At 29.6% G+C, this 14,452-nt stretch overlaps 1 protein-coding gene across 1 annotated transcript in view; it reads left to right on the forward strand.

Moving 5' to 3' along the window:
• Positions 1–617: 617 nt before the first annotated feature.
• LOC132905334 (proton-coupled amino acid transporter-like protein CG1139) overlaps positions 618–14,452 on the forward strand; it is a 40,833-nt gene continuing 26,998 nt past the window's right edge. The window contains exon 1 of the mRNA XM_060956525.1: positions 618–1,008. Within this exon, the coding sequence (XP_060812508.1) occupies positions 973–1,008 (36 nt within the window). The 5' untranslated portion in view covers positions 618–972. The remainder of the gene's footprint in view (positions 1,009–14,452) is intronic.

Raw genomic sequence — 14,452 nt, forward strand, 5'->3', positions numbered from 1 at the left:
TCGCGCACATCAATAACGATTTTCTCATAGTTTGTCCAAACTTGAATCATTTTTTTTACTAGAAACACACGATTACGATTGAAAGAACGCAACAAGATTAGTTTCTTCGTGTTTATGTGGCCCAAACCAGATTAGATATTAGACATTTCAATAAAGCATATTATAAAAATATAGATGGTTCTTAAATATTTCGTCTTAGTATTCAATATCTGCGTACTCCACGCTTCTTATAAATAAAGTATCAAAAAAAAAAAAAAAAAAAAAAAAAAAAAAAAGAGAGAGAATATCTGAGACACGAACGTGAAAAAGAAGCGAGTAGAACAGCAGGGTTAAAGAATCTGAGAAGAGTATCTTCTACGACAACAAGTTCTTTGATTTTTGCCGATGGCTTGTGTTATCGAGCGGGAAAATTCACGGCAATCAATCGTTGGACGCCTAAAACGTCGCTGCATTAACGTAGCAAAGAATTACGAAAGGTAAAGTGTTTTTTAAGGTAAACCGGCTCGTTTCACTTTGTAGATGCCGGTGTTGAGTAGGCTTGGTAAAGGTACATACTCGAGCCGCATCGTCGCTCGTCCGAATCATGCCGTGAGTGACCAGTAAACGAAATGGCAACGAGTACTCTGTGTGCCGTGTACGTGGTATGATGCTATATAAATAATACTTGGCGCGAACCCTGATCAGTCGAGTTGCGGCGGCCGTACCTGTCGCAACATACAATAATGCATCGTACCATAACAAACTGAAACCGGTTGTCCTTTTTCACATCTTTCGCTGCTTCGCGTTCTCATTTACCTTAACCTTGTTCCGTACTTGCGTTGTGCGACTCTTATATATATATATATATACATATATTTCTATTTTATTCTTTTTGACGCACCGCATCCAGGTGATATACTTCGTGTGTATCTCTTTCTCTCTTTGTCTCTTCACCTTATTTCTCGGTGTGTACAGAAGAAGTGACCCACCAGAATGTCGCACGACAATTTCGGATTTACCTCGAGTACGGTGAGTGACACTATTTATATTTACTTTGCTCTCCTTGCTTATGTTTACCTTGTTTACGTAGGATGCTCGCACCAAATACATCGATTACGCACTGATATGCTTTGTCGTCTACGATATATGGATCGTTCTTTTTTAGCGGGGATTTATATTCAGATTGTATCGATATATAGTATAGGAAATCGTTAAAGGTCGATTAGGCGAATTAGTATTACTTTTAACTATGCCATGTAATGTACATTTTTTGGAGACAATTGATATTTAAATTGTAGATAGGGATAGAACATCTGTTATCTACTGGGTGAATTGGCGGTATGATTCGATTCTTCTATCATTGTATATCTGTGTTAATTAATGTCTAGGTGAATAGAAATAGACATATTCGTTATAGATATATTAATATGATACATGTAATTCGATTGTAGTTCGATTACTTTCATTTCAGTCTGGGAAATTTTATTTTTGTATAGAGTATGAAGATTGTTTTCATTTCATTAATCTAATTGTTTGAAAATCCTACGATATACTGTGGTTAATATGAGTGACGTGTTTCACGTTTATTTCTTCTCTTCCTCTTTAGTAAAACTTTTCTTTGGGAGAAGAAAATTGGAATACGTTTTACATGACGAAATTTGTCATTTTATAAAATACGAAGAAACACAATAGTAAATTCGTAATGTACAAGGAAATATGTTTGTTAAATTATTCTAAAATTATATAGGTATACTTGTCAGAATTTTCAATCATAAATAAATACTTTAGGAAAAACGTGATCTTCTGATCATAATTTGCCACTATAATTATTTTTTTTCTCTACAAGTATTAAAATTATCGTTCATTAATAAAAATACTATTTATTTCGTATTTCGTGCCAAATATTTTATTATATAATTCTATGATAATTTGTGCAATTTCACGTTGTAATCTATCTCGATTAGAATGAAAATTGACTAATTTATGCACTTCTGCTGTAGTATTTCAAGATTCTGTTTCTTCAAATACATTAAAAATATACAAAAATATATAAAAGAATGTTATACAAAAAACATTAACATCAATTGAATATTAAAAATTCACCCAATACTGTATTTTTTTTGACAAAATTTTGCATCTTTCACATTTAAACCAGCAATAATACTAATGAAATATTACTACACATGAATTTAAAAATGTTTCGTATTAATATAGTATATCTTTAGACAAAATTAGTAAAACTAGTAAAATATTCAATATGAGCCACTGCGTATTCGATTCCGCGGTTGCTATTAATCGATCGATCTCGAATATCATCGAAAAGGGAAAGTTCTTGTCTGAATGAAAAATTGTCCACATCGAAGGACAATATTGACGAGAACTATGTGACGTCAATGCTCGCAATACGCAGAGGAAATTCGTGATTTAAATTGAAGCAAGTTTTTTCTGCTCGAGATCGGATCGAATTCCTCGACAAGCTTTTTTCTGCCGAGATTTCAGTCATTAGGATGTGAAATTCGATTGGAACTGTGAACCGCTTTTGTCGAACGGTCAGTGAAACTATATGTCCTTCGTATCGAGATTACTATACTTTTTTATTCCTTTTTTTGCCAGTTCCAATCTTCTTTTTGCGATTTATTAGATTTGTAGTTCCTGAACGAGAAACAATTAAATGATTTCAGCCTGAAATCGACTGATCTCATCGTGGCTTATAACTTTTCCATTTGCAACAGTTGGTGGTTGATACTATATTGTCAAGGAACCTTTTTTGTATTACTTTCACTTTCTTTCTATGATTGTAACCAGTTTTACTATTTGAAGATCGAATTTTTGTTTAAATTATGTCTAAAGATTCCGAATTTATTTATCATTAATTTAGTAACATTTTAATGCTCTAAAATATAAATTACAATTAGGACTACGAAAGGTTTCTAAATATAAAAAGAAATATAAAAAGAATCTTTCTTCTAAAGATGTTGAAAATTTGAGATTTCTTTATCTAAGTAAAATTGTGAATTAATTATTACTTAGTTAATTAATCAATTGCACGAAGTTACTGATACTTCTTCTGATAATAAAAAAAGAAATGTTTTTAACTTAAAATAGACAAAACAAATGAATATTATTAGACAGACAAAAATGAAATGAATATTATTTATTGATCAAAAATATGCTTGTTCACGTTGATCCAATCTCTTTGATTCAACAATTCACGTTATCACAGGTAATCGTTAGGATGATAAGTAAAAATTCGGTAATCCCGTAAATAGATCAGTGAACCTTATCCAAACAGAGGTCGTTACATTGTTGCACACATAGACGCGTGAATAAAAAATTTATGTTAAGAATCGATAATCCCCGTGTTGATATTGTGGATTTAGGTATTAATGTGAGCAATTGGAATCATTGACAATAAGACGTTTGTGGTATTTGAATTTGTTCTAATAACTGTAAATTCATATAATCCACGCTTGATAATAAGTATTTAATTATATATATATATATAACTTGTGGAATTTAATTACCAAGGCCCTTTTGCGCAATTGAACCAATATGTAAATATATTTTTCAAATTACGGGTCATCCGATTATTATACTATTTCATTTAATACCGTAAAATTTTAGTTAATGTTAAAAGATTAAATATATGAACACCTAGAATTAGAATAGTTTAAGTAATTTCATAATAAAAAAATGTCTAATGTTGGGAGGTTGAATATCTGAAAATTAAAAAACTGATAATTCGTGTAATTTCGTAATATGAAAGCTCTTGATATCGGAAGATCGGGGGCTTGAAAATCGGAAGATTTTATCTAAGAATCAAAATTGAGGTTACTCTACGAATCGACAAATGTAATTGTATCATTCCCTCGTTAGAATTTTGCTTACCTCTATCTGATTCATAGCGAGCAAATCGTATACTTCTGTACTTGACGCGTCGTTTTCCTTGAAACGATTCGACAGCTTTTAGCAGGAGAATCGAGAAAAATGGTTTCTGTCCTCTGGGAATCGACCTTAGTACCGTATCTCTGAGAGAGAAAAAAAATTATTGCCCTCAATAACAATACTGGCCGCGATATCAAATGTTTGTTACACTGATTACTTAGCTCCGTCATTTGGACTTGTACGTCTTGTTTTCGTAGATCGTATTACCTGATAAGGAGGAGATCGTTCGAATGGAACTTTTTTAGGGAATGTTCCTATGATAATAACAGTTACGTGAGAAACTTAGAAATTTTCTCGCTGAGGTAAAGCAGTTGATTAATCGATTATTACGGATCGCATGTGAATTTTGTCGAGGCGCTAATATTCGATAGTAGGCGTTCTAAACGCAATTTTTCATTCGATTAGGTTTGTTACGATGACGAGGGGAGATAAAATTTTAGCTATCGTAATAATAGTGAGAATTATTAGAAGAGAAATTAAATTTTGATAGCATACGCTTCGCTATCATTGGACTGCGGATTTTTATGCATTTATGTAAATTTAGAGATAAAAAAATGTAAAAAATGCGTATAATAAATAAAAATATACGAAATATCCAAAGTAGGATATTTATTATAATTTTTAATAGACAGAACGAATCTTCACGTAAGTTCCATCTTTTTATTTGTGCCCATAACTAAATATAAATTTGCATAAAAATTCGCGGTCTAAATATTACGATCATTGATGATACGATTATTATTTGTCAGAATCCAAATATTTGTCTTGGATTTTCTAATGAAAAGTACATATACAGCGACACTATGTCGTTATGAGAGAATAAAAATAAATGATAGCGATTTGAATTAGAGTTGTAGTCTATTTGCATGCTTCCATTGATCAAAGTTTTATGAACTGAACTTCCAAAGAAATTGACGCCTTAAACTTTAAGTGAAACTTAAGTGAACTTGTTAAAGGTTATACACACAGGAATTGATAGTAACTATTTACTTATGTATGTTTGTATATATGTAAGACAATTGAACACCAGATAGGCTAACTCGTTGCTTCATGATCGTTTCTGTAACTATTTTATTGACATTCTTGTCAGATGCGGCACATTGATAATTTGTATTCAGTTATCCTTATGAAGAATTGAAATTAACGTTTACATAACAATGTAGCCTGCTTCTGTTGCATCGAAATATAATGTATAATTCATGTTACGAGTGTGACTCGATGCTGTAAAGCTAATAAATTCTATTATGGAGATACTATATATAATAATACTGTTCGTAGATGCTATAATAATTATCATTTTACACACTATATGTAAGTTTATTAAACGACAATCCATTAAAGCTCAAGCAGTGGGATAAAGCGTAAAAACGAATTTGAAAGTCTGAAAATTCAGAACTTTGAAAATTCGAAAGTCTGGTACTTTGGAATTCTGAAGATGCAATGTCGCGTTAATTTCATTTGAGTCAAGTTGATGTAAATTATTTCAAGTAGTTGAAACGAACTAACAAATCTAACTGTAATCAAGATGTACGTGTTTAATAGAAGGAATGATTCTAGAATGACTATATCTATACATAACTTTACACACGTGTATGCCAAATAAGAGAAGCAATAAACTAAGCAATATTCTAAATGATATAACAGTATAACAATATGTTTGGCGCCAAGGTAATTATAATAGATATTAACTTAGGTTCCACGAATACCGAAGTATGGCGAAAAGCATTAAAGTTATTTGAAGAGCTTGATCTATTTATTTCGCCTACCCCACTTAGTCATCGATCTCGAAGTCGATCTATCGGCCAATGAGATTCAAACTACATATTGCGTAGATGTTTCCTAACCTATACCAAGTATGAGCACATGATTGAAAATATTCCACTAGTTTTCGAACAGATTGATGTTAGTCATGGAAATGTACAAATAACAATTTTTATCATAGGACTGTCAATATTTACACATGGCAGCTTCGGGTTTCGTCGACTTAATACATATTTTGTTCTGGTGTAATATTTGTTTTACATTCAGGAAGTTAGACTCAATGATTTCGTAATGGAGGAATTTATACGCTTATTTTAATTTCAACGAGATGTCTCCAATTATCATCGAATTGCGCAGAAAAAATCGAACCTTTAAGATTTCCAATTCTCAATTATTAGATAACGAATATTTAAGCATTTATTTGTAAAAGATTAAAAAATGTGCAGGATGCATGTAATATGTAGATATTCGGAAAATATTCAAAGCAAGTCGCTCATTGTAATATTTAGTGAGTGGATCAAATTTTTATTTCGTTGTATTTAGTTCTATTTAATATTTAACGAGTGGACTAAATTTGTATTTAGTTATTTTTAGTTCAATTTAAAATTTAACTGATGGATCAAACGTAGTTCCATTTAGTTCCATCTAGTCCCAAAAATATAAAATTGCACAAACATCTGCAATCTATTAATTACGATGTCTCTGTATATAAAATTTCTATGTTACATAAAAATATAATTATTAATATTAAGGAAAATAATTTCTTTATTGAGAAAGGTTCCCTTATGATTAATTGCTTTATTTTTTATTTCATTCTAGTGTTACGCAATAATTTTTTATACACTGGTTAATGAATTTTATTTGAATAGAAAGTCTAAACGATAAGAAAAAGTAGTAGGATTAAAATCATTCATCGATAAACAAAGACGTCCTTGTATTTGAGAATGTCCTTACATTCCTACACTCTTAATAATTAAATTGTTTTGTGTAAATAACAGGAATTATTATCTACGTGTGATAACAGGTAAAAAATTTATACGATTCGTCTATCTATGCGCGTGTATTATGATTTCTGTCGTACTATAACAAGATTTTAATAAGCTTGAATATTTGGTTTACTTTACGTTATGACATTCACAAGTTGATTTATTGTAGAATGTAATATTTATTTGATAATTGTTGCGTAATTATTGGAGTACACCGTTTTAAGAGAAAGGAAGGATTATTTTGAAGGCAAATGTTGATTCTGCGATTAGGCAAATACGTAGTTATTAGCGTGGGTAGTAGATTAGGAATTAACAAGGTGTTCGCATTTAGGTAGCGTATCACGTAGCATACTAAACAGAAGATTTGATGAGAGTTTAACCGAGGCAGTGTATTTAAGCAACGAATTAAAAGCAACGAAATCCGATGTTTAATGAATTTGGAAAATTCGATAAGTCGAGTAAGAAAATATGAAAATGTAAAAATTTGAAATTTAAGGATATTGAGAATTTCACATCTCGAGATTTTGTAAACTCAAATGTTTTTATAACTTTGAAAATTTGATGGTTCGAAAGTTTAAAACTCCGAGGATTCGAGAATTTTCAGAATAAGATTAAAGCTTTAGTATCGTAAAAATTTGAAAATTAAAAAATTCCAAGGCATCAGATTTTAATAACTTGATAATTTAAAGAGCTAATTATGATCGGTAGTCTATTGTACTTAACATTATTTCTTGAGCCTTATGTGACATATTACACGATCTTCAACAGTACATCGGTGACGTTGCAATAAACAAATTTTATTATCAGTAAATTTCTAGTCACGTTTCTGTGAAACGTAAGTATCTTTTTGGCTGAGAATCATCCAATATTCGCGCAGTTTCGAAAGATGTAAATCGGTATAGAAATTAACGAGGAACATGTGCGTTTGGTTTCATCGTATTTTCCTAAAAAGGAACGGTGCAACTGGTCGATCAGCAACCGTGAAATAACTTTCTATTTAGTTGGCCAATAAATTCACCTGTTTCTCCGATGCGCGGTTTACACAGTTATTTGCAAAAGGTGCTATCGATAACGTTTTTGTTGGATAATAAGTCGCTTAACTTGTGGCTACATAACTTAAACAAACGGTATCATAAATCAATATGAACTTTTTTTATCTCATTTTAGATTATATTTCTCAGAACAAGAAAACGTTAGAGTTTTTCTTAATTGTCTCAAAAATTGAAAAATTTAATAGTTTAGCGATGGCGCCATAAGCCATTATTTTGCTATCTTTCTATCTTGAAAAGGTAATTGGCAATTGATTGTGCATACAATATCAATATACATATAAGTCAATACTCTTTAAAGGTAATTACAATACTTAAAGTAATTAACATACAGGCGAGCCTTATTCAGCAATACAGGGATCAGTTTATATTTTAGATTATATGTTTTAGAATTGAATAGACCATTAAACAATTTTTCAAGCGATTTAACAAATGATTACTGTGATTAACGTATCTATAAATCAATAGGTATTATTTCATTTCATTCTAGATAATAATTCATAGAATTGAAAAATACTTGAATTTTTTAAAAATAGTATAGGAATCGATAGATGTAGAGTTTCTGAGCTTTATTATTCTATATAATTCTCGATGTTAAATTGAATGTAATATTTAATTTTAAAGGATAGAATTTTGTAGACTCCAAGTTTAAACGTTTCTTAGAATTCATTAGAGAACATTTCTATTTAACATTCGATATTGAATTAAATAAAAGTATTCAATTTCAAAGACTAGAATTTACAAAATCTACGTTCAATACTAAATTCCAGAGAAAATTGTTCGGCCCACTAACATACGTATAGATACTAAACGAAATAGCGAATACCAAGGGAAGTAGAATTGTCCAGAATAGTACAGACGCACAACTTCAATAATCTACATACGTGCAAAAATGTAATACGTAGAAAACGATGTTCTACATTGTAAATTCGAGCAATTTTTTTAAGTTGCATAAAAAAAGAAACAAAGTGATTCACTCAATGATAAGATATTTAAATTGTTCTAGAAGAAACATTCATTATCGCACAAAGTTTCCTACAGCAAATTATGTTAAGAAACGTACGCTTTATTTTTGTAAACAAGGAAATGTTCTCTGTAAAAAACGCAGAAGTCGGTTCTATTATTTATTAGTAGAATTCATATACAATACAAGCCTAAATGTAAAACTGTATGGAGCAGCGTGATTGGGGTAACGAGATTTCCGGTCGACTCTGTGTGCCACCGATTAGTCGGTACTAAATTGCTGGATATCCTCATCCCGCATTTCTCGCTAATCTCCTTAAAAACTGGCATAACGTGTCAGTTTCAACACGATATCCTACGCGCCATAACGATGCGAGGCCTGTTTTTGGCACGAGACGGATTACTTCGAGATAGGTCGATAATCTGCAAATATCTCTTGATTGTGATTTAATTCGATAGATGAGGGGACTCTATTTTCTATGGAATTTTTTACGGAATTCTTGAATCAGATTGATCATCAACTCTGATATTTAAACGTCCTGTAGATGTATATCATCACACCATTGTATTATTTTATTAGAACTTTTATCTTAGAATTTCTGTTGACGCTTGAATGGAACAAACATTTATATTTTCTTTTCTTTTCGTTAGATATTTTTTCACATTATTCTTTTTCAACATTATTCTTTAAAATTTATTTAGAAATTTTCTATTATTTATTCTCCCTCTCTGTGATAAATAAATTAAATCTATAGTAGTAATTCGTTTGTTCTTTGAGAATGAACAATAAAATTAAGAAATTTACAAGCAGAATGGCTTTTGACACATTCATGTAATGAGAGGCAAATTAAAACGACATTATTGATAAATGAATTATAAATTACGTAAGTAATATTCCACATACACGACAAATGTTAATGTATCGAGAATCTTGTATTAGCTTATATTTTTGAATAATTAATAATTTTTACTTTATTGCTTGATATTTTTGATTATTACAATTGTAATCATTACAGATTTTCATTTCCTAATCTTTAATAATCAGATTTTCGATCGATCCATCCATCAAATCTCCTAGCCCAGTTCTTTCTTATCCAAGAATTAATTATTTCATCAAATTCATCAAAATCACTTGATTTAGATACCAGTAAATTAGATATCATCGAAATATCTTTATAACATACAAACAAAATGTTTAACATTGTTTCCATAGTTCTTAATTGTTTTATTATCGAACTTTTTACATTGCGAGAAAATTTTTTATCAGTCGTTAAGAGTAGGAACACATTTTCCAGATATTTTTATAAAGAAACAAAGTAGAAATTCATGTTTGTACGAGCAACGTTTTATCTAAAGAAATGCAGGATTTAATTATTATATTAATTTATATTCTGTTTTCCTTCTTCGTATATACTATATCGTATTGCAATTTTACTTACTTTACTACTCTAATAAAAATATAAAGTTGTATGAATATCCTTGGTCTATTAATTATGATATCGCCCTAATATTATATTATACGATATATGAGTACTATTATTAGACTTCGTATTTATATACAATTAATATATTTATGAACACAAATAAAGAAATAGAATCTAAATAGAAAACTTGTTTCACCTACTGAATATTATAACGTGCATTTTACTCTGCACATTTTATATATTTTCGTCGTATCACGTGTATTTTGTAAATTTGTACACCTTGAGATTTTTTATAAATACTATTAATTGCAACTTATCGGAATCTATAAATTCGATTTTTCACGCAATCAGATTTTGCTTCTGTTAGGAAATAAATTATAAAATTGAGCGTAATCCAGTTAACGATAGCTGCTTAAAGCAACGAGACGAGAATGCTTATTTCAACTTGAGACTTGTTTCAACAGAATGATAATGGCGATGCAGCTTCCGACGACTTTAAACGCAAAAAGCAGGCATCAAAGGCTTAAGCGATTCGTTTATTCACTAATTCGTGTTAATTGCCGGCTGTCAAATGAAAAGAAAGATCGATGCAAGTTTAATGAAATTCTTAATTCCGGTCGAATATGACGATAACGTGGCTTCATCGATCCAGTTTCATTCGCTTACTTTGATTAAACTCTTTTTAATTACCGGTTGGAACGTAGATTATTTTGTAAACGATCTTTATCGTGCAATTAGGAGGAACAAAAACTGTAGAAAAACATGTTCTACGTATTAGTTTTCGAATGTTTCATTTTATGGATATGATAATTTGGTGATGTGGGACAGTGAAACTATTGCTGAATGTTTAGTTATGTTTATTTACATTAAAGCTATTAAACTTTAATAAGTATGTTATAATTAATCAGAATTAAAATATATATACATTTTTTTAATTTTAGAATTTTATTTCAATGAAAGTAAACGTTATTGTTATCAAAAATATGTATGTTATATATTTATGTAATATTATAAGATTATAATACGTTATACATAATAATAGTGATATTTCAAGTGGCAAATATCATTTTATTTTTATGAAAAATTAGCTAATGAGATGCTATCAGCAAAACCACCAGAAAGACATAAAATTCAATTAAAAATAAGAGTATCTCAAACAAATATGTTAAAATTCTTTGTTTAGTGACCAGTATCTTTCCTTATCAGGATAATACCGATTAACTATTAATCAAATAATAATATCTTATCGACATCTTATACATCAGCATGTTATATTGGTACAAACACAAGAACATGTATGATGTACTTCTATGTAAGTATATCACAAAATCTTTGCGAAAAAAAACACCTTCGAGCAATTTTAAAGTTACAATCCTTTTATTTACGGATTTTAAAGACAAATTGTTTTAAGAGTTTAGTCGAGCAGTATGTTTATTGAAGTAATAACATCCTACTTCTCCGATTCGACAGCGTAAATTGTTGTTAAGCAATTTACGTTCTCTGGATTATTCACGTGTCATTTGTGTCATCAAAAGATTTTTAATGTTTCCTCGATACTTCCTCCTTCTTTCCTCCTTTTTTTGCTTTATTAAATATTCTTGTAATTAGCATGTAATTTCAATGAATCAGACGTATATCACTTTGACAGCTGCAATTAATTTTAAACAGACTCACGTAGATCATTCGTGTTTCATGGGACGATTCACTGTTTTTCTGATCGTCGTCTGACAAATGGATAAGTTATTGTTTGATATAAATTTAGATCGTAAAATAATTTGACGGTTACAAAATTTTCTGTCGAATTTTTCAAGTGTTTAAATATTGATATTTTCTTTGCTTATTTCGATATTTTAATTATATTACAGTTCTATCTCTATTTATTTATATCTTCAACTACAGGCTTCTCTTTAATTTTATTTCCTTTAATGTAGTCACATATGTAGAGGTCTATCTCTTTCTTTTGATTTAATCAGTAAATCAACATATGTACCAAAATATCATTCAAATTTCCAAAAACGAACTACTGTAGTTAAATTTGAATAATCTTCGTAAAAATATTGCGAACTCTTGATCGCTCTGGTCCCAATCTTAATTAATAAAAGTAATGAGAAATAAACATTTATCCTCAGAAAACAAACAAGAAAATTCCATACAGAAGAGGTGAAACATTTCCATTGTTCCTATTAAAAGTAGGTCAATGAATGGTAACAAAATGAATGGTAACAATAAATACTCAATCTACTTATTGTCAACACATGAACGATGATAACTTAATTCGTGCCACGTTCGTGGAAAACAGCTCTCAATGACGTTGAAATGTCATTGGAAATCGTTAATTGACGAAGCGCAACGCTAGTTACATTATGTATCGGGTAAAGCACCGATCAACTATATTGATACTTGTTTCATTCATTCTTCGTACGATTATTTAATGATATATCTGCATTATCTGCTTCCTCTTACAACACCATCGATTTATTCTTATGTCAGTTTAACGGTACCTTGAACAATATCCGTCTCGAATTCTTCCGCGATGTCGGTATCGTCATTCGTATCGACGTCGATGAATGATCAAATCAGCGTGTTCATGTTAATCAAATTCAGCTTCTGGTTTTCGTAGAAGCGACCATGAGAAAAGTCGATATGACGTACAGCAGCTCTGAGAAAGCTGTATAATTTGATTGGTCGTAAATAATCATATTTTTACAAGTATCTCGCGTATCTTTATTCGATCGCAGGTATTTATGACGCTTGTAATTAATTTCAATTTGATTGTAAACGATTATCTTTTAATAATTAATATCTTTGTGCATTTCAGCCGGTTTTTAGTATTTCTTGAAACGTTATCGTTTCGGGAACGTTCCTTCCATCAGAATATCAAACGATATTAATTTAATTAGCGACGAATTTATTAAAATAAGATATTCGTTGTGTTATTATATTTCTTGAAATTATACGTCGTACGAAGAACAAAATAGTTATTCTGATTTTTATTCTTTGAGATTATATCTCGTACGAAGGCTAGAATATACGCTCATTTTTATATTTATACATTTTTCATTTTTATATTACATTTATATCTTTTAAAATTACGCTTAATATAAAAATAGAATATTTGCATTATTACATCTTTCGAAATCATTTTTCATCAGCGCTTTATGAAGCACAGAATATTTATTCGGATTATTGTCTCTCTTCGAATCATCCTTAAATTAATACAAAATTTAGAGGAACGCATCATATATACTAGAAAAAGTACACTGTCGACCATAAGTATTAGGACACCTACTGAATTTTGATATAAATGACATTTTTCCTATTGCTTTTATTTTTTTAGTTATTTTATTATAAATCTATTATTCCTATCGTATCATATGTGGCTTCTAATATAAAACAAATAAAGTAAAATTGGTTAGAATTTTTCCACTAAATACAACAGACGGATATTTATGATCGGTATATATCAGAAGCTAAGAACGAGCTTGCTTTGTCAGCAAATCAGTGAATAGAGACGTTCTTGGTCAGACACATATAGCTATCTTTTGTGACTCCAGTGATGCGACAATATCTCCTATCTGACGTTCAAAGAATATCTATCTACGTAAGAAAAACTTGATTTTTCGTATCGTTAAGACGATCTAAGCTCTTAGTCTAATCTATAAAATATATCTTTCTTTTTTTTAAAAAGAAGAATCATTGTGATTCTTCGGTGTAATAAGACTTTCTTCACAATTACATCTTATCGTTGAATCTCTTCAAATGTTTTTTATTGCAAAGTACTACTTTGGAATATTTTACGAAGAATTTTTTGATTCTTAAAACATATAAATATTTCAACAGAATATTATATATAATATTAGATAATCTGTAAATATCGTATATCGGAATTATGTTAAATAAAAATAAAAGAATACAATATAAGATAGTAATATATAATAATAATGCAACGTATGCATTAAAATTGCAAGAAGAGCATAAGTCTTGTCAATTTGATTGATATCGTTTTAGTCAGATACAATGACGTTTCGTCATTCAGAGTAACTGTTTGTCAAATATATATACATAATGAGCAATTATAGTTAAACAGCCACTTCAACTAAGTCAGTTGGAAATACCTGTATTAGATAATTATAATTTAAACTAGTTAAGCTTATCTAACACATTTCAACATTTTCTTAAATTTTTGAATACGTAGTAATATATTTTTTATATATGTAATTTAATTGAATTCAGTATTAAATTATATTTACATTAATTTTTATATTAATTCTTGTATTAATTTTAATTTATTTTATATTAATCGATGAATTTGTCAGCAAATTATGAATTTCAAAATATTAATAAT

Source organism: Bombus pascuorum, chromosome 3, assembly GCF_905332965.1.
Source record: "Bombus pascuorum chromosome 3, iyBomPasc1.1, whole genome shotgun sequence".
In the NCBI taxonomy this organism is placed as follows: domain Eukaryota; kingdom Metazoa; phylum Arthropoda; class Insecta; order Hymenoptera; family Apidae; genus Bombus; species Bombus pascuorum.